This window comes from Macrosteles quadrilineatus, unplaced genomic scaffold (assembly GCF_028750875.1).
Source record: "Macrosteles quadrilineatus isolate MER2022 unplaced genomic scaffold, UCM_ALF_1.0 Scaffold_1__1_contigs__length_201487025, whole genome shotgun sequence".
Taxonomy (NCBI): Eukaryota; Metazoa; Arthropoda; class Insecta; order Hemiptera; family Cicadellidae; genus Macrosteles; species Macrosteles quadrilineatus.
This window is the reverse complement of record NW_026542594.1, coordinates 173556195-173582739: the sequence shown is the minus strand read 5'-3', so window position 1 is coordinate 173582739 and position 26545 is coordinate 173556195. Positions and strand designations below refer to the sequence as shown.

Here is a 26545-nt window from a genome sequence, read left to right as displayed (position 1 = left end):
GAAGCCTAGAACTGGAACCCGAACAAAACAATAGAACTCATCGACCTCCGATGTCAAAAAAATGGCAGATCACCTGACTCAACAATGTCCCTAATCATATGAGTAGCAGGGCTACCAAACCAACAACAAAAAGCTCCCCACCACAGACATTTCAAACATTACATATAACACTTTTTTTGCCTTAGTCGGGGGGCACATTGTATTCCGTGGGATGTTTTGTGAAGGGAATGGACTATGTGGAATCTCTTTATTATGTCACATAAGAGTGTAGTACCGGATGTTTACCTTCAAATGGTGCTGTTTGGTTTTTATGACGTCGTAAATCCAAGATGGCCACCATGTGTGACATCCATTCATTAAATTAATAATAACTCTTTCCAGAGTAAAATAATCGGATTTTAGTTTACACCATGAATTCAGCTCGAAAAAGCAAACAATTTAGTAACTTGAATCATTGTTCTATGTCCATTGGTTACCACGATATTGCACGCGGTAAACATAGAACATTGCCCCCCACGTTATCCTTATGGGGGAAAATAATAAAATTGTATATCTCGCTTATTTCTCGACATATCAAATCAAATCAAATCAAATCATTTATTGCCGTAAAACATACAAAACATACGTATGGCATCGTCATATTTTACAATAAATTTCTATTTACAAAACTGGACATCTTAAATAAGTGATAAATTTGTCAACATCATACACACTTAATTCTATCAAAAGAGATTTCAAATGCACTTTGAATTTCTTATCATCTAAGCATTTTACATTATGTGGCAGCAAATTAAAGATGTTCTTACCTAATTCAAAAGTAGATTTAATGGTAGTCTGATAATTACATTGGTGAATTCTGATAAAATGGCTCTGTCTGGTAAAGTATGAATGTACTGAATTGTTGGCAGGAATATTATTAAGATTTTCTTTAATGTACAACAAAGAATCCAGTAAGTATAATGAAGGTACAGTTAACACACCAAGTTTTCTAAACAAAGGTTTACAGTGAGTTTTTCTTTTTACTTTACAAATGATTCTTAAAGCTTTCTTCTGCAAAATCAGTAATTTTTTAACACTGCTGTCACATCCCCACACTACAATTCCATACGATAGGTGACTCTGAATGTGAGCAAAGTATATTGACATCAGAACATCAAAATCAACAATCAACCTGAGACGTCTAATCATAAAAATACCTTTACACACTTTTTTGCACACACTGACAACATGATTATTCCATTTAATGTTAGGTTGCAGAACTATACCTAGAAATTTAACCTCTTCAGGTGTGTAGTGAGAACAAGAACTTAATTAGGTTAAATTTGAGGATTTGAGTTTTCTTCTTGTTGAGACACAGAAAATTTGCAGCCGTCCAGTCCTCAACAGTCATGTTGATATTATTGAGAATCTAATCTGATTCGCTAAATTATCATTTGAGCAACTTATCTGAACTGCAAGGTCATCAGCGTACATGTATGGCGATACACAAACATTACTTAAAGCTACTGGTAAATCATTGACATATATTATAAACATAGTTGGACCAAAAATTGAACCTTGAGGAACACCTGTGTCAACCTTTAAATACTGAGAGGAACTACCATTAAAAAATACATATTGATATCTGTCTGACAAGTATGACATAACTCCTAACTGACTGATTATCAAAACCGTAGAACTCAAGTTTTCTAGCCAAAACATCATGGTTTATAGTATCAAAGGCCTTGGACATATCATAAAAGCTGTTAATAACCTTTTTCTTACTGTCTACATTGAAAGTACTTTCTTTCATAAAATTAACAATGGCGTCTTTCGTTCCACGCTTGGGCCTAAAACCATATTGTTTGGGGGTGAACAATGAATTGTCCTCAAGTGAAAGTAATACAATACCTGCTTGTTTAGCACTATTTCTAAAACCTTTGAGATCACTGGTACGATTGTTATCGGACGATAGTTGGCATAATCAGATTTGGAGCCCTTTTTAAACAATGGAATAACCTTAGAAAGTTTAAGACATTGAGGTACGACAGAAAACACAATACACAGATTTAACAGATAACATAATACTTCAGCGATAAAAGGTGAAGCGAGCTTCATAATACGAGAGTTGAGGTTATATACATCTAGACTTTCACTACTACTTAGAGAATTGATTGCATTGTGCACATTTTCAACAGACACACATTGAAATGAAAACTTTGATGACTCATTGCTTGGCCTATTATACAACTTATTGTTACACAATTTGTTTAGGTAATAATCTATTGTATGTTTTGATTGAGGTATATCATGAGCAATGGCACTAACATTACTAATAAAACAGTCATTAAAACCATCGCAAGAGAGATCATCTTTTTCCTTAACAATTATAGGTAAATCATTTTTATTTAAGCTCTCTTTAACCACAGACCAAATTGCCTTAGGTTTGTCCTTGGCTTTGATGACCCTTTCACAATTATAAGACAACTTAGCTGACCTAACCTCTTTTTGGTACCTTGCTTTAAGCTTTTTGTAAGAATCTTTCAAATATGCTTCTCCTGTATTCTTGAATCCTACTAATATTATAAATGAGAAAGTTTGGATGTATGGATGTATGGATGTATGGATGTATGTTTGTGACAAGTGAACGCGAAAAATACTGGTCGGATTGGGCTGAAATTTGGCATGATGATAGCTCACATTCCCGATTAACATATAGGCATATTCTTATTTCAAAAATCCTTTCGGGCTCCGCCCCAGTGGCTCTGGAGTTTCCCATGTTAACCTTATGAGAAATGGAACTATTGAATCTTAACAGCTGTTTAATTAAACAAGTTGGTTCTGTTCTATGATGTTCAATAGCATTAAAGTTACAAGAATTACCAACAGGGTGCAGCACTATTATTTCTTTTACATTTATGACAACAGCTAATTTGCAACCAAAAGGTAAGTGAGCGTAGCGAACGAACTTTAACCTGGAGGCGAGTAAGCGTAGCGAACGAGCTAACCTGAAGGCAAGTGAGCGCAGCGAACGAGCTCCAACCTAAAGGTGAGTGAGCGTAGCGAACGAGCTCCAGCCTAAAGGTGAGTGAGCGTAGCGAACAAACTTCAACCAGGACGTGATTGAGCCATGCGAACGAGATAATCTTGATAATAAGAAGTTAAACGGGGCAAAGCCCGCGGGTTACAGCTAGTAATTCATAAATGAACAGACACTGTTTTTTGAGTGAACTCAATTCTTCAGTATACCATCTGGGTTTCCTAGGCCTACTATTTAACATTGTACAAATTTTAATTGGAAATGCAGTGTCCACTATTCCTAAGAATACATTTAAAAAGTAATCAAACTTATCATCTAGAGTCTATATCTTGATACAAATTTGTATGTGGCTTTTGGCTTCATATAGTAGCTAGATCACCTTGAATATGGCCTAAAATCCCCCATTTTGACATTTCCGTTGCAGCAAACCTACATACTCACTTCCCGTTGTTTTTTATGGTCAATATTTTTGCATGCTTGTTTATGAACATACTTATGATATGAGCATTTGAAATTCACTGAGTATGTAGGTCAGCTGCAATGGGAGTATTTTAGCTATAAGCGAATCTCACAAATTATAGGTAGAAAATCAAATAAAATAGACTATGTGGGGCATATGTAATTTCGTGGGATTTTGAATGAAGCAATTGTATGATTGGTAACGAAAGGTTTTTTTTTTCTTTTGGAAGATATATTGAAATGAAAACTCTCCCCCGTACATTTTTTATGGACGTTTCGTTTCGTACTTTGACAATTTTCATATTTTTTTTTCTCATATCTCCAGTTCTTATTAACGCTTGCAGTTCGTTCTACTCTTAAACTATTTAGCGATGTAAGGGCTTTCATATTTGAGCTATTGATCAATAAAATCGGACGATTTAGAGTCTAGCTATGAACCCAAACACATATTAAATTTAACTTTTTCTAAATCAGTTTTTATTAAAGTATTTACATCTCGCGTTGCAGAACAGTGGCGAACCACGTGTTTTGATGGTAATAGCGCTGTAATAGCCATAGTTATACAATTTAACAATACTTATAAGTTTTAACAGCTGATTTATTTATTTTTTTTGTTTTAGCGAATTTCCCATATAGGGAATAAGCTATTACCATAGTACTCATGGTAAGACCCGGGACCGATTTATTTTTTTCGTTTTGAGGTCCCTAGAGGCCAAAAACACCATCCGTTCAAATTCATATACAGTATATAATATATTTTATGATAGTTCTGTGTGTGTCCGTTAGCACGATAACTCGAGCAAAAATGATCCGATTTTGATGAAATTTGGTACAAACGTGTAAACCTACATTTATTCGAACGAGTTCGCGAACCAGCATGATCGGAACTATGGGAACGGGGGTTTATGGGGGATTTTATAGGGTAAAATAGGGTTTTCCCATTTTTGACCCTAAAAACACAAACTTTTACAATTTATATCCAAACCATTTTGTAGAGCTTAAAAAAACAAATAATTTGGTACATTGAAGCGTTATTGTACGCCTAATGGTTACGAAGAAAATTCCAAAAATTTGTAATTTTAAAATCCCCATGTTATTCTTATGGAGAATAAGTCAACTGTTGTAGTTTACTTATTGTTTATGAACATATTTTGACCAAATTTGGAAAATACATTCATTTCTTACTAAACTATTAACATTAAAAACCCACCTTTTTACCCTCCCTGTTGCAGCAAACCTAAGTACTCGTTAAACTAATTTTATTTAAATAGGGAATAAATATGATATTTTTAAGGAGGCATTTTAATGTGAAATCCTATCAGGCTAATGGAAATTCGCTTAGTCTGCAGGTTTGCTGCGGCGGGGGTATTTACTTTTGCGTAAGATCAATATTATTTTTTAGCTATAAATATATGCAAGGATAAGGCCTACTTACTTTAGTCAACATATTGGCGTACTCGAACGCTTCCAGATGAAATACGCTTTGTTGAAACAATCTTCATTGTTTCATCTCAAACCTTCCCATCATTTTAAGTTTACTGCTGCAGTGAAGTTAATATAGTTTTCAATTGAAATTTTAATAGCTTAAGCTGGGTTTTCCTAGGCGCGGAGTCGGCGAGCGGAGAGAGGAACGCGGAGAGCGGAATTGAAATTAACATGGCATTCCGCTCCGCTTCTAGGAAAACAGTAACATTAAATTGCCTAAGACAAGTGGAGTCCGCTCTCCGCGTTCCTCTCTCCGCTCGCCGACTCCGCGCCTAGGAAAACCCAGCTTTAGTGTGAAATGAACAAATTTGGCATGTTCGATCACATACCGGTAATCACCAAACAAGCAGACTGCAACAGTTTATTTATCATCCATGATACAAACGTGGTAGTTTTTAATAGGAAAATCAATTTTTATTAACCCATAATACTCCGTTTCCATAGCTAATAAGTTGTTTAACATTCGTATATTTAATAACATTTACCAATATAATCCCGTTTCAATAGACCGTAGTTCGTAACAGTTCGACTATTCACCGCTAGACAGCACTTACATCGTCGTTCGCAACAGTTCGTCTATTCACCGCTAGAATACACTCAAGTGGAACTCGCAATCCACCGTAGTTTAGTTAACATTATAAATGATTTAAAATTGTATTGAATAAAATAAACACACTTGCCCTTAGTCAAACAAATAATCAGGTTGTTTATAAGTAGCCAATTCACAATATTCTGCTAAAAACCCGTGGTAGTGCTATAAATAAGCTGTCTTACTGTTTGGCACTCGCAGTGATCTTTGCGTATCTCGCGCATATAGTATCTTTACTTTCCCGACACCATCACTCATTGATTTTGATTTCACATTGTTTGTTTAGATTCTTTTAAAAGCCGAGAGTCGCGCCTCTTCTGGAGGTCGACGATTGGCTTATAAACTTAAATTATTTGAGATGTACATCATAGTTAGTAACTAGGTGTAATGCAGTTGTCTGCTAGCAATATTGTGAGCGGAGCTAGCATGTGTAAACCCAATATTGTTTAGTGTCAACGCTACTGCTGCTACATCTGTTTCTCGTAAATGAGAAGTATAATTGCAATATCCAATGTCAATGGTATATTTCGTTGTAATATGGAATGTCTATTAGCACCAATTAGCAGTATCCAAAGTCAATTATAAGTCTGGTTCACGTAAATGAATTGTCTACATGCAGGAACCAAAGTCTATGTTTCATCTGGTTCTCATAAATTTAATGTCTACTTACATCCAATGTCAATGTATATGACTAGCATAGTACCCGTCCTTCGTACGGGGTTGGCATATAAGTTTAAAACGCTTATTGCAGTTATACCATAGATAAAAGGAGTATAGACAGATAGATCGTAACTTAGCCTTATTCTACGATTATTTTTTTAAATTATTATTATTAGTGTATTTCAGGTGTTTTTATTTTGTCAATTGAATGTTGTATAAAGAGACAAAGATAAGACCATGAAAGACGATATCCTTTTTCATTTTGATGTCCCCAGAGATAAAATGTCTATTCGTCAAACTTATTATACATGTGTAAATGTTTAATAGGTTAATATAAAGTATATAATATTTATATACATAATATGTCCGTGAACACGATAAAACACGAATAATTTGGTACGATTTTCATAAAGTGTTAAGCCGGATAAACTTGAACTAGTTCACGAACCAGCAAGATCGGGTCATGGAAATTTGTGGTAATACGGGAATTGGACTTTTTTTTAAATAGGGGGTTTTACATTATTCTAAACATTTTTTTAAATTCTCCCTTAAGACATGGAATGCCAAACTTGTACTAAAGCCGTTGTGTTGAAAGCTTAACGAAAAGATTGTTCATTGAAGTATTGATGCACGTAATTAGGTTACGAAGACCTGCCCAAAAACTTTACATAAAAATCCCATCTTATTCTTATGGAGAAAAAGTAAACTATTGTAGTTTGGGGATAAAATCAAATGCTTATAAGAAGGAAGTATTTTAGTTAAAATTGAATCAAGCAAAAGGCAGTTCTTTTAGTGTGCAGGTTTGCTGCAACGGGGTTATGTTTAAGCCGTGTGAGATTCTGTTTACATACTTTTTGCTATCTTTTGTCTTTTTATCAGCCTTATCACCCCTCCCCCCCCCCCTCCAGGGAACTTCCTTTGGTCAGTGGGTGGGTGAGGAGTGGTGGTTGTAGTAACAGTGAACAGTCGTGACTGGTGGGTCAATCCTGGCACAGTTGCCGATTCATAACCGCAAACAATTTGTAAGTTTTATGTATTTATTATTTTTAGAGTTAGTTATTCTATATTTACTAATATACTGAAAATATTTTCCCCATGACATACTTTGAGTTTTTATGATATCTCGCCTTCATTCAGAAGAGGCCTATTTCAAAACTCCATATTCATACTAAGTTTTACTGGCATTTATTTTACAAAATTGTTTATTTAATATGACATTTGTTTGATATTGTATTCTAGTTATGGAGTCTTGTGCTATTTTCCCCATTTTGTTCGTTGAAATCAATCATTTCAAACTCTGATATGAACATTGAGCAGTCTATATGGGGAAAAAATTTACTGTTATTTTGCCCCAAATATCATTAAATATGTGAATTTCCTTTACGGTTTGATATTTGTACTAAATGAAATTTGTTTTCACTTATTTGTAGTCTACCAAAGCTATGTATATTGAGATTAATAATTTTTTCTTGAGTTGTGTTCAAATATTTCAAAACCGTTGTCCATAAGAAAGTTGACGTTTCTGGTACTTAAATCTTATTTGCATTACACTGTCTCAAAAACAGCTGTCTTACGGATCGTTTTGAGTCCCTAAAGAAAGCTTTTTTCGGACTAGTAAAAAAAAATTACGGACTCTAATCATATGCTTATCAAAGCTTATCTCAAAAACAAATCAGCTGTTCTGATAATTTAAAATTAAAATGAAAAAATGGCTATACAGTATTTTGTATTTTCTACTATAATATATGACAATGTAATGAACAATATTGTTCATAACTCTTTCAAAAAAAGCCTACTTTAGGGACTAGTAACGAAAACTACTATTAAATTCAGCTTAATTTTTAAATCTGAAGAATATTTCAACCAAGCCTCTTAAACCAAGACTATAGAGTACACAGCAATGTTTCGATGAAGAGATTAGGTAATGATTTTCAGTTAACTGCATTTCTAAATTTATGTATCTACAAGACTTATCGTCCTAAATTTAATCAAATCATTGTCCAGCACTAGATTTTAGGCACCGGGAGTTACTCAGAGATTTTGACAGAAATTATCAGGCATGATGCCAGATTCTTTGAAACGTATCTAAAAGCGACAGGCGTTATTTGAATTTACAGCCTGTCGACAGAAACCGCAGCCAGTGACAGTGACATAATTAAATCATGACCCAATACTTAATGATATCGACCATAGTATCTAATAAGAGTTATTCATCAAGATACAAAAATTACTTTTTATCAGAGAAGAGATAAAGAAACGAAGCTATAAATATAAAAGAAAATTATCAAAATTCCTGGCAGTCAACCTCCTCGATAATAGCGAGGCTACCTATAGGCTCAGAAGAATACATCCAATCGATCTTCCTAATAGTTTCTAGTTTAATTTTTTATAAAATGTTTTGTTTTGTATGTTAGTGCACTTGCTGGAATGTAATTAACTCATGTTAAATTGTCATGACATTTACTTATTGTTCCAGTATGGAACAGTGTAAATAAAATAGCCTACTTGTAAAAAAAGATCTGTTGATAAAGACCCCCGACCGCCAATGTAAATTCATTGTCTGCCATATGGTATATAGCCAATGGTAAATTATGCGACCTGAACAGTGACGAGTGGATTAGGAGCTACTTTACAGTACTATGTAATATTTTTGTGTTATTTTATAATTCTGTAAATAACATAGTTGGTTTTCGAATCCCTTCAATTGCCAATGGTTTATATATTATCATAATTAGGAGGTTTTCGTTTACACACTTTATTACCCACTAACACACTCTCCTCTTCGACTTGCATGTCAAACACTATCTCGCCTGGCCCCGAAATGGGACTTTTGTGACGAGTATTGAACGATACTGTACTTTTTATCACGATGAAAAACTACTTCATGAAACTTAAAAAAGTTGTAAAAAATTAGTAACAGCATAAGTTTTGCCAGTTAAATAAGACCAAATCAACTAGAGCTTTCAGAAAAAAATTAAATGAGGTCATCAATATTACAAATAATTAGAACTGAACAGTAAATATAAATTTTAATTTATAAATTTCAGTGTACGGTACTCTAGCTTTATTCTGTCAGATTTAATCGTGTTTTAGCGAATTTCCCTATAGGGAAGTAGCTATTACCGTAGGTCTCATGGTAAGACCTAAGCCCGGGACCGATTTACTTTTTCATTTTGATGTCCCCAGAGGCCAAAAACACCATTCGTTCAAATTTTTATATATATATATATGTGTGTGTGTCCATCCGCACGATAACTTGAGTAATTTTTGTCCGATTTTGATAAAATTTGGTGTGAAGGTGTAAGGCGGGATAAACTTGAATGAGTTCGCGAACCAGCATGATCGGACTATGGGAACGGGGGTTTATGGGGGGTTTTATGGGGTAAAAATGGGTTTTTCCCATTTTTGACCCTAAAAACACAAAATTTCACAATTTCTTTTTAAACCATTTTGTAGAGCTTAAAAAAGCAAATATTTAGTATATTGAAGCGTTATTATGCGCCTAAATGTTACGGAGAAAATTAAAAAAAATTGTAATTTTAAAATTTCCATGTTATTCTTATGGAGAATAAAGTCAACTGTTGTAGTTTGCTTGTTTATGAACATATTTTGATCAAATTTGGAAAATTAATTAATTTCTTACTAAACCACAGTACCTTTAAACATTTTACATAAAAACAACTCTTTTACCCTCCCTGTTGCAGCAAACCTAAGTACTCATTAAACTAATTCTGTTTAAATAGGGAATAAATGTGATATTTTTAAGGAGACATTTTAGTCTAAATCCATTCAGGCAAATGGAAATTCGCTAAGTCTGCAGGTTTGCTGCGGCGGGAGTATTTAACTATTTAATGTAGTTTAAATTTGATATCAATACAAGTAGTAAACTCTGTTAATAAAAATTTTAATTGAAATTATATCAATTTTCTGTTATGTATTATTTTTAATTAAAACACATTGGTGCTCGCTCCTTAATTGAGCTAACCGGGAACTTCAGTTCTAACTTTGTTGACGTCAGGCATAGTAGTTTTTGTGTAGCGGAAGTAGTGTTTATGTCAGGAAAATTCAGCTGATCACTATTTGTTTTTGGTGAGTGGAAATTTACTATTTTGGAAGATCTCAGCTGTATGGAAAATATGGCTATTTTCAAATACAGAGTGATGAAAAGGTAATACCGTAGCCGTGGCTAAGAAAACAGCTGATCTGTAAAGTTAACAAAATATAATATAACACTGATCATCTTATTCTAAACTCACACTGCATTCATATTCATAACACAAATTGTGTCGAAAGTGACAAGTACTGTATCCCTTAGGGCGATATTGACAAGCTGGTTTACAAGGCACTTTGGTATACATCAGCACATTATTTATTGTAGATTAAAATTTTTATTCAGGTTATAAACATAAGCAGTTACGTGTTGGGTATTTTATGTTAAACAATCAATGAAAGGACGGAGTTTTTGAAAGACACCTTTTACAACATTTGGTGTGGTGGAATCAGCTGTCAGGATTCTTTTTTAGTGCGGTCCAAGCTCAAAAATAAAATTTTAGGACTATTTTAAACACAACCTTGGAACTTGGCAAACATTCGCAACAATGAAACATAAAAGGTCGTAAACACTACCAGCATGGCAACAAGCGACAGTGTGGGTCGCGACCTAGACCTAGTTATGACTTGTAGCTTGTAGTGCCTACTCAATACAAGAACCTGCACTAACCCCACGGTAGGAGTCCTACACCATGTGGGCCTAGGTCATGCCAAAGTAATACTAAGAACTATTTGAGCTTTATTCGTAAGAACGAGAATCTTTTGGAAAAGGTTTTCCAAAAACAAAAACACAACCTCTACCCAAAACAATTATAGATTGATAGAGAAACCTACAACTGCAATTTATAACGTTGTTACTTTCTAAGGAACAAATTAACAAAAAAAATGTTTATGGGTAACTTCTGTATAACATACACTGCCGTACGGTACTAATTGTATCCTTCTTTGAAATCAAGTTTTGTCACAATTATAGCAGATTCAGAGTTTAAAAACAATAAGTGGGGAATACTACTATTGTGAACAGGACCGATGCCGTTCTTGATTAAGAACAATTCAGAGAAATGCTTGATCAAATAATCTCATTTTAGTGACCCCCCTGGGGGAAGAAGCTATTATTACCATTGACGGCACAGTAGGACCTAGACGCAAGACCAAATTACAGTTACTTTCTCCTCCAATAATACATAGTATATGGATAAAGTATTGTTTTCAGTTAAATAAATATATATGGGTGTCACTCATCTTTTTGAAATCAGGAGAACACAGTCCTTGTCACAATAGTTCTAAAACCCACACAAACTCACATTTAAAATACAAAAATTAAAATAAAATGCCAGAAAGTTATCTTATTACAGTAGTTGGAAATAATTCTCTTATTATAGTTATTAGTTGGAAATAAGAGAACTTTAGTCTGGTATTTTTTTTCAATTTTTGTATTTTAAATGTGTGTTTGTGTGTTAAACACTCCATTTTACAATCAATAGCTGTGCTTACATTTTTACTTCAACAAATTGTCCTGATAGGAACATTTTTATGTACCATATACCTTTTATTTGTTCACCCTGACAATCAACAGGCCAATTCCATCATGTGTTAGCTTTTATGTGTGTATATATATATATATATATATACAGGGTGAGTTTTAACTGTCCCCCCCCCCAACTTTTTTCTACATTTTTTCAAATATCAATCCCAGACCACTTCCAAACATTGTTGGGTAGTAAGTACTTCATTTTGACAAGGTAGTCATTTCCGGCCGCCATCTTGGATCCGCCATATTGGATGCAAATTTTTTTTTTCAAATGTAAAGGTGGGGTTGTGACCCATTATTTCGAACTAAATTTTTACCCTGATTACAATGCCGCAAACCGTTTTTAAAAATCTTGATTCATTCTAAAGTTATGAGGGCTTTTTAAAACTTTATTTTTAGCCCATTTTAACATTATGCATTTACAAACTACGACCATAATCTCAAAATAGTGCTAGATAAAGATAAGTATACACTACCAGTAATTGTCGACCTATTTTCACTTGGTTATGACTGATGTATTTTTTTCGGCCGCCATCTTGGATCCACCATTTTGAAATGTGATAAATTATTTTAAATATGAAGGGGGTGTTGTGACCCATCATTTTGAACTACTTTTTTAAGCTTAACTCAATGCCGCAATCTATTTTTTGTTATCAAGTTTTATTTATGAAATATTGCATTTCTTTTGTTAAAAATGTCAATATTTCAAAATCAAAAAATGAAAATGAAAAACGGATCACGGAATTAAGTTCAGATTAAAAAAGTAGTTCGAAATGATGGGTCACAATACCCCTTTCATATTTAAAATAATTTATCACATTTCAAAATGGCGGATCCAAGATGGCGGCCGAAAAAAATACATCAGTCATAACCAAGTGAAAATAGGTCGCCACTTACTGGTAGTGTATACTTATCTTTATCTAGCACTATTTTGAGATTATGGTCTTAGTTTGTAAATGCATAATGTTAAAATGGGCTAAAAACAAAGTTTTAAAAAGCCCTCATAACTTTAGAATGAATCAAGATTTTTTAAAACGGTTTGTGGCATTGTAATCAGGGTAAAAATTTAGTTCGTAATGATGGGTCACAACCCCACCTTTACATTTGAAAAAAAAAAATTGCATCCAATATGGCGGATGCAAGATGGCGGCCGGAAATGACTACCTTGTCAAAATGAAGTACTTACTACCCAACAATGTTTGGAAGTGGTCTGGGATTGATATTTGAAAAAATGTAGAAAAAAGTTGGGGGGGGGGGACAATTAAAACTCACCCTGTATGTATGTATGATACAATTTTGTCAAATTTATACTTGGAAAAAATGTTGTGATTTTCTTTTGTGTGGTAACAACTTAGATGTTGGTGAACAAAACTTAACTTGACCACAATGGATTCCAGACTGACCTATATCCTGTAGATAAGTGTGGTCTCTCAAATGATAACAATACTATCAGTTGCTCCTAATCATATATTTTCAAACTTTTACACCATATTTACTCTCGCCTTTCAAATCTGTTAACATCTATATACAGGCTTCAGATTCTACTTTATAGGAAGAGAAGTATAAGTGTACCCTTAGCCTACATAGAGTATACAGTACAAAGTAATTATTTTATACTGTCAATGTCTAACATCTTCCACAAAATTGTTCTACTTTTTCAGAATCCACTGTCAGAGACAAAATGCTGAGGTTCATAGCATTTATATTTTTCACCACTGTCGTGGCTTCAATAAATTCCAACAAACTGGAATTGGAAAAATATCACAGCTATGAGGAAATGACAAGTTTTCTGAACAATTTTGCTGGTCTAAACCATAACTTGGTTAAGCTCTACACAATTGGACGCTCTTATCAAGGTAAAACTAATAACTACAAAATAATTTTTCTAATGATGGTCAAAGACAGGAGTTTTGAATCTCCAAACCAAAACTTACAAAATAGAATCCTGTATCTCAACCCCCAAACTTTTTATTTGCCTTGTCAAGGTTACAAAAAATAAAAGGTATTGTTCAAACGTTTATTATAGAAACAAAACAGAGAGAATGACCCTACAATTACATGAATATGTGACTAATGTACTATAAATTGTTAAACACATAACTTTGAATAAACAACAAACACTAAAATAAATTTAACTCCCGACACTAAAGTAAACATGCATATTTTAGATCAAAACTTTTAGTACCGTAGTCAATATTTATTTGTCTTTAATATGAATATGAAACTGTATTGTACGTTATTCAAGTATAGTACTGTATTTAATACCTTTTGCAGTTCAGATGATAATAATTTGAATTACTTTGTTTCATCAGTGTAGTGAAATCTTTGCTCCATTGCTGCCAGCTCGTGTGTGAACGATGATAAAAAAATAATAATGACACCCACAAGATTCAGCAGTTTCAAGATCATAACTGCCAATTCTTCAATTTCAAAACTTTTAAATCTCGAAACTTACTGATAAAAACTAGAATTTCTAAAGTTTTGATGGTTTTGAGATTTAAGATTTGGTTTTGACACATCCCTAATTTTCACACATACAATCAAACTAGTAAAATCTTACTTTGATTGGGTGAATGTTTAAAAACATTATTTCTATTAAGGATGATTAAAATACATGGCTACAAGAGTACAAATTAACATGAAAAATCCTTGCAAATACTTTTTATCTATAGTTTTAAAACCATCTTAGAGGAAACGTCATATAGTAAAATAAATTCAGTTTATGAAAGACAACTGTTTATCCAGTACTAATCCTTATCTGAATTTTTAGACAGAGAACTTTGGGTTCTTGAGATAACAGGAGTGAAGGAAAAGTTCTTAAGACCCAATGTGAAGCTGATAGGAAATATCCATGGGAATGAACCAGTGGCTGGAGAAATGTTGCTTCATTTTGCTGAAGTAAGTATCATAGTCCTAATTAATATTGTTATCGGTACCGGTACCTAACAAGGTAAATATTAAAATCCCCGCTGTTAACAATTCAGTTCAAATTTTAGATCCTACGGATTGAAAACTAATTCTGATTATAAATAAAGTCATGTATTGTCATTGTTATCTACTAAACACTGAAATTAAATTCATTTTATAATCACTGTCTAGTTTCTTGTTACAATCTGATGGTTAAACTTAAACGTTCAACTGAAGGATCAGCCGTCAATTTACAATTCACGTTCAAACCGTTTTAAAGAAAGTTGGTCAGCGTAATTAATTCTAAAGAAAATGGAAAATGAACTCTAGAAATAAATTTAACATGAGAGCAAAGCCCTATAGGAAATTACCATTTTAATTACCTTTCGCACGTGCACTAGATCAATCTTTAGAATGACACCTCAAATCGTTAAAATCGGTTAAGTAGGACGGCTGGAAAAGGGATGTAATAGAGAAAACCCTTTGTTGTAAGTGTTAAGATTACACTCTCTCAGTATAACTAATGGATAACAGATAAAAAGTTTATTGATGAATCCAAGTCTTTTAAAAGGACAGTTAAAGGTTGTAGAGACAAACATAACGAGAATGTTTTTTAGCATAATTCAAGCTTCAGAACAGCCTCAGAATATGTTTCATAGCATTCTTCTTTAGATTGTTTGCAAGGAAGCATATTTTTGCCAGAGGTACAGGACAAGATAACTGTAGTCCTCCTTTGGAAAGGTTTTCTGCTTGCGTCATTGTATTCTTTATGGCGTAGTTCCTATCAGTATAACCTTCAACTATTCCAACTGTGTTGCTCATCGAGACTAATTGTTTACCAAGGTATCTGATTTTTTTCAGTTTTTGGTAGACCAGTACTTGGTCGGAGAAAGGAGGGTTCAAGAACTCCTCGACTATGCCCGGGTGCACATTTTGTTCAGCATGAACCCTGATGGCTTGGCTATTGCACTAAACCAAAGTATTCCTGGTGAGCACAGGAGTTGTACTTACGGACCTGGGAGGTGAGTGAAATATTCAAAATGTCATAAAACATTCTTTAGAAATATTCAACCCCTAGTATCATCATAGATTGAACACACTCCCTTATAAGAGACTCCCTCATAAATAGACGTTATGTTAAACACCCAACACCGAAAAAGCTTATAGTGATGGTACATCATTTGAAAATACTGGAATAATGAGGTCCCAAGACCTACCCTTGTGGGTCCCCTAGCCATAGGCGTCCATCTAACTTTTTGATAACAGTGGCCGGAGGGTCTGGGGGGTAGGAAATAACTCCCAAAGAGGATGGTCCCCTTTCCCAGAAAATAGTTGAAATTTAGGGTCAAAATGATTTGACGAATTTCTTACCTAAACCCCTGGTCATATGCAGAAATTATTAAATTTTATATTTTTCACGCACAATATAATATAAATTATTATAAGCCCCAGTTTATTAAACGTTGGGTCTCATAAAGGGGTGTAGAGTCCCCTAGCTAAGCCTTCTTTCACACCAGCGCGGTGCGGGACCGTCCCGCACCGGAAGAAGCTGTTTAGACTATTGAATCATATGGGAGCTTTCACACCAGTGCGGGTTGACCAAGACAGATCTAAACCTCTGTCCGGGTTGAAAAATCACCCGCACGAACCTAAACTTCCAATGCGGGACGAAACCGCATGAATCGTTTTTAGATCATGGGCTCTTATGTACGTTTTCACACTTGCGCGGAACGGGCTGGTTTCGCCCGCACATAAATCAGTATTTTAGACAGTCTGCGTCTATCAGTGGTCGAGTGTGGTTGATTTTGTAGTACTCTTGTTAACTTATAGGGAAGTTTGTTGTTTTTGGTATGGAGGTTGAAATTTATATGAAGCCGATTAGTTTGGTCAAGCTTTATATTTTGGTTTAGTTTGAAGGCCAGTGTGTAGGACAAGACCCCCCTGCAGCAAACCATCTTTCATTTGCATGTTTCAATTTTTACAAACAATTTTAATAAACTTGCCTGATTTATTTAATATAAAAACATTTGGTTTAATGAACACTTACATGTTGTTCTAAATATATGGAAGGAAATGAAGTGTTGTTTAAGCTTAAAACACCTACAAATATGTGCATAAATATCCATGTGTATCAAAAAATGTATCAAACTACAGAATTACTTTATCGCCTATAGTGCACTGAAATAAAACAATTTATTTCATAAAATAATAATCCTATACTGCACTGGGAAAGCATGCCATTGTTAGTTAAGCTGTAGCAACTGAAACATGGCGAGAGGTGTATTTAGATTTGAAATCAGTTATGCCTTGGACATTCTACAGAAGTTTAAGATCTTACAGAAATTACCCCAAAGAAGTTAGCCCACAGCTGTCACCATAACTTTTAAAAATACAATGAATTGACATTTTTACACACACGGCATCGATCCAATTAAGTTATTTAGCAAGGGGGTGCTGTATATTATTTTCGGATACAACAAGTAGCGTAACAACCTTTCTTTTATTTATTTGAATGAAAATGCATCCAAAAATCACAAAGTTTCAGCCTGGAAACTCCCGGATTCGGGCTGATAGTGTGAAAGGGCCTTGCTGGTCGGCCCGCATCGACGGTGCGGGACGGTGCCGCACCGCGCTGGTGTGAAAGAAGGCTAAGGTATTCATCACAACACATCTTTTAACAGATTCTCTGTCTTAACAATTTAGATCAGCTGATTGGATACAGTGCTCACTTCACAAACTAAAGATTGCTGGTTTGCTCATGACAAAAAATCGGTACTAAAGAATGCTTATTTGTTTACTGATGAAAAAAAATCACTATTGCCCAGGTTTTTAGCGAATTTCCCTATAGGGAAGTAACTATTACAGTAGGTGGCACGGTAAGACCTAGGCCTGGGACCGATTTACTTTCTCATTTTGATGTCCCCAGAGGCCAAACAACACCATTCGTTCAAATTTGTTTATATGTATATATTTAATATATGTGTGTCCGTGAGCGCCATAACTTGAGTAATTTTTGTCAGATTTTGATGAAATTTGGTTTAAATGTGCAAGGCAGGATTAACTCAAATGAATTCTCACATTTTTTGCAAAAAAAAAACATAATATTTCTCAATTTCTCTCTAGACCTTTTAAAGAGCTTAAAAAAATAATTTAGTATGTCAAGGTGATTTTGTACGGTTATTGGTACCGGAGAAAATTTAAAAAATTGTAAATTTAAAATTTCCAAGTTATTTTAATGGAGAATATTGTAAAATGTTGTAGTTTGCTTGTTTATGGGTATATTTTGATCAAACTTGACAAATTTATTTATTTTATACTAAGCTTTTGATATTTTACTAAAAAACACACACTTTATTAGCTTCCTTGTAGCAGCAAACCTAGGTAGTCATTTAACCTAATGTATTTAAAATAAATTAAATTGAAAATCAATTCAGACAAATGGAAATTCGCTTAGTTAATAGTTTTGCAGGTTTGCTGCGGCAGGGGTATTTTATTGTTCAGCACTGAACCCAGCTGCCCTTGAATAAATAAATTTGTTTACAGCTGGGCAAAAATAAATAATTCTGGCTAATGAATCAGCTGGTCTAGTCAGTAACAAAGCTACACAAGGCATCACATTCCATTCCATTCTCATCTTTCATTCATATTTGGGTTGAAATACACCCAGGGGATGTCCACCTGAGTTTGAAAAAATTAGTAAAAAGAAAATATATCTCTCAAAATAAAAGTATTTTCTTTTTTAAAACATTGGAATTTTTTAAACATTGAAAGTAGGACCATAAAAATTAAAATTCCTGATGAGCCCAAAGTTGTAAATTTGCACCTTGGAAAGAACAATCTGGTATCAGTAAGTTATTAAAAAATGTACTATTTCAGAAACAACTTGATGGATTTCAATCTCAATCGAAATTTTCCTGATCATTTCCGTCCGAATGGCCAGTCTCTACAGTTGGAGACGAAGGCAGTGATGAAGTGGATGAAAGACTTTCCGTTTGTCTTGTCAGCTTCACTTCACGCAGGCTCTCTGGTGGCTAATTACCCTTACGACAACTACGCATATAACAGTGAGTACATTTATGTTCATTTTTAAACTTCACTCTTATTTATTTTTAAGTAATATAGGTTAGATATGTGAGGGACGAGGGACAGATAACGTTTTTATCACCACCCCAAATTAAATAATTTTTTTTAGAACCCCCCGCCTCCCCAATTTGCATTAAGGAATGCCGTTGATTATTGGATACTGCATTACACCCCCTATATGGACCAGCTGTAACCAATAAAAAAAAAAAAAAAACACAACACAGTTCAGTGAGCCAGTCACAGAATGGGCTAAAGCAAGGCCACACTAAAAAAACAGGCCGTAATGCTAGTCAAGCATGACGTCAAGATAGAAGACGGCAATGACGTAGGTATTTATTTATTTATTTTCCAAGGAAAGATTAAAACAAGCAGCTGATCACAAACGGCAAACATTACGTTATTGCCGTCTTCTATCGTGACGTCATGCTTGACGAGCATTAAGGCCGGTTTTTTTAGTGTGGCCTTGGCTAAAGTCTAAAATTTTCTTGTCTAACTTACTCTTTGTTGATGACTTAATTGATGGGCCACAACAGTTGATGACTCACAATAAAACATTCCATCAGTTTGACCTGGCAAAAAACGTTTCAGTAATTTACTTCAGCAGAATCACAATCTGTCAGTGGCTCGCATCTGGCGATTTTGATTAAGAACCCGATAGTGACAACTTTAACTTTGGGATGAAATGTCTAGTTGTATTATAGCGTCTTGTTTTCCTGGTCAGGAACCGATGAGAACCTCTTTAGCGAAGGAGTAGGTGGTGTGTCATCATTCTTCTCTTGAGGGAACACCATTACCGTAACGATACGAGGTGAAACCATAGGTGTTCGTGGCATAGTGGTTGATTGATTGATTGATTCTGTAGGGGCGGACCTTGTCCTGTTGCACGTCAGCAACTGGTCAACCACTGGCGTAGTGGTTAGCATACTCGACTGATGTCCGCTGTCCATGAGGTATCCAGATCGAATCCCACTGAAGACATTAACTTTTTGCCGAAGATTTTGCTTAGAATGTGATTACTTCTTAACTGTACATCTTTTGTTAGAATTTGAAGCATTATTGATTTTATTTTATAAACAGAAATATTTTTTTATTATTAGTAAACCTTTATTTGATATTTATTTTGTATTTTTTTTATATTATCAACAAGTTTGGTTGGTTAGGTTAGGTTATGGCAGTTTAATTTTACAATTAGAAATTATAAAATTAATTTTATAATTAAAAAGTTATTACACTAATTTTATAATTAAATTTTTCTTAAATCAACGTGAGGGGCTCTCCTAAAATCCCCCACTCCTGTGCAGAAGAGGTTTTCATCGGTTCTTGACCAGGAAACTGAGACGCTAGTCTAGGTAACACTTAAATAACCAAAAGAAAAAAATTAAACTATGAAAAGATGTTGTGCTAAGCAAAACCATAGTTTAAAGATAGGTACTCCAACCATTACCAGTTAAAATCCAACCGTTACAGTTAAACTATGAAGACACTATATTGCTTCTCGAAAATTTGTATGATTTCAGTGTTTTTAAAAAGTTATAAATGCAAACTTTATTTTAGTAAAACCTCAGTTACTATCACCATAAGAAAAGAATCCTTCATATTATTTCTTCTTTATTTCCAGTTCATATTTTTTCCAACAAATAATAACCGTGCTAAATTTAGTTTTAATATGTTTAAATTATATTGTAATATTTCAGTCTGGGAAGAATTTTTTAATACTTTCAACACCTTGGATCTTTCTCAAGAAGAGGTCTTCAAGCTGTGGAAAAAATGGCGTCCCGGTTCGTTTACCTAAAGTAAAAGCATTTCGCAATATTTTGGGTTTATGTTGCTTTGGTGTTGGGGTAAAGTTTTTTTTAGTTTATAATCTTAACAAATCGGTGTTGGTCTTTGGTATTTTTGAATTTGCATGATACAGTCTCATTTCTTGTTTGTTTGTTTTTTCTTATCGTTTTCTAATGCTTGTTGTATTAAAACATTTTAACTTCATTACCGGCAATACAGAAAATTGTGTTTACTGTTCAAATGCTAACTTCCTAAAACAGAAAGCTAGTATAAAGTGAGATGAGACAGAGAAAAGTTTTGCTAGGAACTAAAACGATAAACCAAGGAATGAAATGGAATGGTTATGGTATGGTGTTGCTTGACGATTTAAAAAACTACAGACCAGACAGAGACACCAATAAAAATTGAATCAATATGAATACTGAACTACCACATGCCTTAACGTTTCATTTGGTATCATCCAGCTTATTTTACTAAGGAGAATAAGTTAAAGTAAGGTGTAACATCGTCTTGGGCTAAATGTGCCTGGAAATCATAGAGGAAACCTGTTGGAAACCGATCAATAGTCGTGTCATTGTCGAAGTAGTTGAATTGGGTAAAAAACGTTTCATAGTGTGACTAGCCCTATTAGAAGTGTTATTTACTTGGTCAGCCCAATGCAAGTGTGTGTTTATTTATTACTCCTAGGTTTTTATTTTGTCTGAGTCTTTAAGAAGGCATTTTCCGTCAAAGTCAAAGGCAGTAGGCCAATTTTAATATTTAGTCTGAGGTAGCCTACAATCATTGCTTGAGTTTTGTGAACGTTGAGTTTAAGTCTGATGTTTGATGCTCGGTGAGTTATTGAGTTATGTCAGAGTTCATAAGTAATACAATGGTAATACATCAGTATCCATCTTGTCTACATTGGAGTGGAGGTAAAGTTGTAAGTTGTCAGCATATAGATGGTAGTGTGAGTTTGTTATATGATCTGTAATGTCATCGATTTACAGAGAACAGTAGTGGGCTAAGTTTAGATCTTTAAGCAACCTCTTTCGTAATCTGCTTCACGTAAAACATTTTTGTGACAGACTTTGACACACTGCTAATGATCAGATAGATTTAGGACTCAATCCAGTCAACACCGATCAAGTGAATTGGCTCTGTGCAGTTTAAGAAACAGAAGAAGATGGTATACACTTTCGTTTTGCGAGATTTATTTGTTTTTCATGTACTGTATTGTCATTGATTTATAATTCTTTATGTTCCAAAGACTTTTCTTTCAACATTACAACATGCATGTTTTACAATAATTACAAACTACCAATTTTTTTGTGTGTCCATATTGAGTTTTGGGGAAAATGTGAACTTTTTATTTGGAAATTTTTGATAACACAAATTGCCATAATCAATTTGGTATTTTGTGTCACAGCTTCATTTGTATGCAAAACCTTTAAGTTCACAAATTCAAACCGTTTTTCAGGAGAGCAACTAACGCATGAGCAGAGTTTGACTCCGGATGATGATGTTTTCAAACACTTGGCACGTGTGTACGCTCAAAAGCACCCAACAATGCACAAGGGTCGAGCCTGCCCTGGAACTAAGGTTGTGTTTCCGGGCGGGATTACAAATGGAGCTGCATGGTATCCTCTTACAGGTAAATGTTATAACCTTTCAATGAAATACAAATACTTGATACTTGAGTACGGTTCTGTTAGTTTAAAACTAATTGGGATATCATATCTAATCCGGTTTGGATTAATGAGCTTTGTTTTAAAATTCCAAACGGTGGCGCTAAGAGGACTTTTTAGAGTCTAATTTGTCAAGAATTAATTGGTAGAAATTGTGTGTACCGTACCAATAAATCTGCAATTTAAAAATTGAATATTTGTGATAAAAGATAAATCAATGTGACAGGTGTGTTAGATGATTAAGGAAAGAACAGGAACCTAGACCCTTTTAACTCTTAGATAACAAAGTTTTTTCCTTTTTGAGTAAATTCTGTACTACAAAATATGGGTTCTACATTTTTGTTTGTGAATAAGTAAGAACTTATTTAATTTTGATTTTGTCAATTATCAATTATCAATTATCAATCATTAAGATGGGGACGCCACTTAGGTGCGTATTTTAACCCAAATATGAGTGAAGGATCAGTGTAGAATGGTGTGAGATGATCTGTGTAGCTTGATTAGTTAAGGCAACAAAATCAGTCAAGTTCCTTACATGTATACAGTTTATGAAGTTATATTTGATTAACTAGGCTATACTTTAATTAATAACTGTAAACGGTTTTAGTTAGGTCCCTCTTTATGATATGGATCTACAATACAAAAATTTAATTAGACATTTAAATTTAATTTGTATACGGTACTGTAAATTAGTAGTTTTAAATACCTGCCTTAACAAACATAATCTGTGAAAGGTAAAATAGCAACTATCCCTACTACTAACTGATCCCTACTAAAATGTGAAATGGGCAATTTGTATATGGGTCGATGGGTCCCCTCGTTTTTAGCGAATTTCCCTTATAGGGAATAAGCTATTACCGTAGTAATCACGGTAAGACCTGGACCCGGGACCGATTTTTTTGTTTGTTTTGAGGTCCCTAGAGGTCAAAAACACCATCCGTTCAAATTCATATATATATATATATATATATATGTGTGTCCGTTAGCGCGATAACTCGAGCAAAAATTATCCGATTTTGATGAAATTTGGTACAAACGTGTAAACCTACGTTTATTCGAACGAGTTCGCGAACCAGCATGATCGGACCATGGGAACGGGGGTTTATGGGAGCTTTTATGGGGTAAAAATGGGTTTTTCCCATTTTTGACCCAAAAAACATAAAATTTTGCAATTTCTTTCGAAACTATTTTGTAGAGCTTAAAAAAAAAATAATTTAGCATATTGAAGCGTTATAATGCGCCTAATGGTTACGGAGAAAATTCAAAAAAATTGTAAATTTAAAATTCCTATGTTATTCTTATGGAGAATAAGTAAACTGTTGTAGTTTGCTTGTTTATAAACATATTTTGCTTAAATTTGGAAAATGTTTTTATTTCTTACTAACTATTAACATTTTACATAAAAAACACTTTTACCCTCCCTGTTGCAGCAAACCTAAGTATTTTAAACTGATTCTATTTAAATAGGGAATAAATGTGATATTTTTAAGGAGACATTTTAGAGTAAATCCATTCAGGGAAATGGAAATTCGCTTAGTCTGCAGGTTTGCTGCGGCGGGGGTATTTTTATTTATGAATATAGGTAGTTCTGTAAGCCAGTCACAGACTGTGTTAGTATCTTATATTCCATTAATTTTCTACCTTATTTGATCTTACCGAGATAACTTTGACAAAAAAGATGCTACACCTAAAGCTTACATTAAGTTGTCCAATCAGTTTGACTTGGTTAAAAAGTCTGCATATTCAACAGAAAATATAATTTAAATCAGCAGAATCTGTTGGCGGCTCACTTTAACTACTAGGAACTAGGACTATAGTTCGGCCGCTTAGAAAGCGACCTCCTCTAGCATTGGTTTAGCATTAGAGCGCAGGTCGTTTTCTAAGCGGCCGAACTATAGTTGCATTACGAGCTGAAACGACAACAAAATTGAAGTGTTAATTTATATATATATATATGTTTGATTAGTAATATAACCTCCTTACTGCTGCCCAGATATATTATACATGTAGCCTTTTCATTGTAGGAGGGATGCAAGATTACAACTACCAGGAACACGGCTGCATGGAGATAACACTAGAGATATCATGCTGTAAGTTCCCAAAGGCCTCGGAACTTCCAAAGTATTGGAATGACAATAGAGAGGTAATAATGTGTCTTGTGTTATAAATTAATTTAATAAAATGTCGTTGATTTGATCTACATTGAGTCACTGCAGATAAAAATATTCTACATCAGATTACCATTACTATTAGTAAGATACAAGGTAAACACTTGCTCAAAAATGGAGGTCACCTGAACACATGGGAAAAAAGAAAGAAAATACATCAAATTTGTTTCGCAACAAGAACAGTGATAAAATATCAAAAATCACTAAACAGAGTGTAGTTTACTGACAATTAATTTTTTAAACTCATCAAAGATTGTGTACAGAAGAGCAGAGAACGGATTTTCAGTTCGTCCAGTGGCGGTCCCCTCCACATCCAGGAAAACAGTACCATTAAATTATCTAAAACAAGAGGAGAGCAAACTCCACCCTCAGCTCATCACCTAGGAAAACCCAGCTTTAGGAAATTTAAACTATTAAAAAATGATTGCGGAATTCTCAATTAAATTTTTTTTTTCACTGACAAAGTAAAAATTAATTGTTAACAAATTTAACATACCCCCTGTTGTTGATGTAAATGTTGAAAATTAAAACCTTAATGGTTTTTACATTTTTACAAATGACAAACTCCTATCAACAAGTTTATTTCAGCCTCTCTTATCTCTATTGGAAGAAGTACGAAGAGGAATCAGAGGAGTGATTGTAGATGAGGAAGGCGTTGGAGTCAGAAACGCAACACTCTACATCCTCGGACGAGAAGATGCTCGCTTTTACACTTCAGAGAAAGGAGAATTCTGGAGGATTCTTCGTCCAAATGTTTACTTTCTTCATGTAAGTCATTAATAACTTTATTGGGACTGAGGTGGATGATTATACATTTTTTTGAGATAGTCATACTCGTTTGTTACAAAATTATCTCCAATAATAATTGTTGGTATAATTAATTAGGTGCGGTTTTTAAATCTAAGACAGTTTACTTGATGAAAGGGTTTTGGTGAATTCAAGATGTTAAAACTCACTAAAGAAATTTGTATGTACATTTACATTTTTTGTTGATTTGCATTAGATAGTAGATGATTTTGTATTTATATATTCCTACAACTGCCATTAAAGATTTTCAACTTTTGCAAAGATAGTATAAATTTTTATAGCAGAAAATACCTGTACAATCATACAAACTCAATAACATTTTAAAATCTAATTATTGAAGTCTTTATTTTTTCTTGACATCAAAATCAAAGCAAAACCGACATATTACCGACTTAGATGTATTAAAATCTACCAGGATTTCCTAAAGTCACTCCTTAATAACTTCTCACACTGCTGCTCACACAATGTTAAAGCAAAACTCAGAAAACATCCTGTTTTGTTTTAAGTATTATTCGCACAAAATATTATGCCTTATAACAAATTTCCAGGTGACTGCAACTGGGTATCAAAACCAAACAATACCCATCAACGTAAGACAGCCAGAAGATGGTCAATGGCCGCAGTTTATCAACATCACGCTGCTTCGTACCGGATCTTCACAGGTTTTACCGAACGGACCAAGATGGACAAACGCATCGCTCAACGGAATGGACACAAAACAATTGAACACTGAGATCCCAGTAACATCTACAGAGTTGGAAGAATCGTCAACACTTGAGAACAACAGTTCAATGGACTATGTGGTTCATTACAGAATGCAAGTGCCAAGTATTGCTTCAACACTTGCGACGTCTTGTCTTTGGATCTTGGCTATATGTATCGTAACTTGGTGAAAACAGTAAATGACAGTAGTGTACATGGATTATAAAGTGCTCAATAGCACCCCAGAGATAATCTACTACATTCAATAAGCTGGACTGTAAATATGTAAAAAATAATGTAAAATTTTTAAAAATCAACTGTAAATATATATAAGAAAATTAAACTATATTGTCGGCCTTAATACATCCTTTATCTCTAGTTTTAAGTACCAGTACATATTCTTTATTTAGCTTGTACTCAAAATCGAACTTAAAATTGCCTAATATTTCCTGACATAAAACTAGTTATTTGTTAGCGATTAGGCAATGGATAAATTAATTATACAGAATAATGAATCAAAACCTCTCTGCCTCATTAAAAAAAAATCTAGCTAAAAGTTTTATTTGTATTAGGCCTGGTTTTTGGTTATTAATTGGGTTCTACCAAGGCCACATTAAAAAACAGGCCGTAATGCTC

At 34.0% G+C, this 26545-nt stretch overlaps 1 protein-coding gene across 2 annotated transcripts; it reads left to right on the top strand.

The window, feature by feature from the left end:
* The first annotated feature begins 7164 nt into the window (after positions 1–7164).
* On the top strand, positions 7165–26242 carry LOC128983213 (carboxypeptidase M-like). Of its 2 annotated transcripts, XM_054402424.1 has the most exons (10): positions 7165–7234; positions 13455–13649; positions 14564–14691; positions 15562–15722; positions 18577–18764; positions 20478–20561; positions 22025–22198; positions 24257–24375; positions 24989–25168; positions 25756–26242. In XM_054402424.1, exons 2-10 carry the CDS (start codon positions 13475–13477, stop codon positions 26098–26100), a joined length of 1554 nt encoding a protein of 517 aa, XP_054258399.1. In that variant the 5' UTR covers positions 7165–7234; positions 13455–13474; the 3' UTR covers positions 26101–26242. The 2 variants fall into 2 exon arrangements, with proteins under 2 accessions (XP_054258399.1, XP_054258400.1); XM_054402425.1 differs by lacking the exon at positions 20478–20561.
* Positions 26243–26545: the final 303 nt, after the last annotated feature.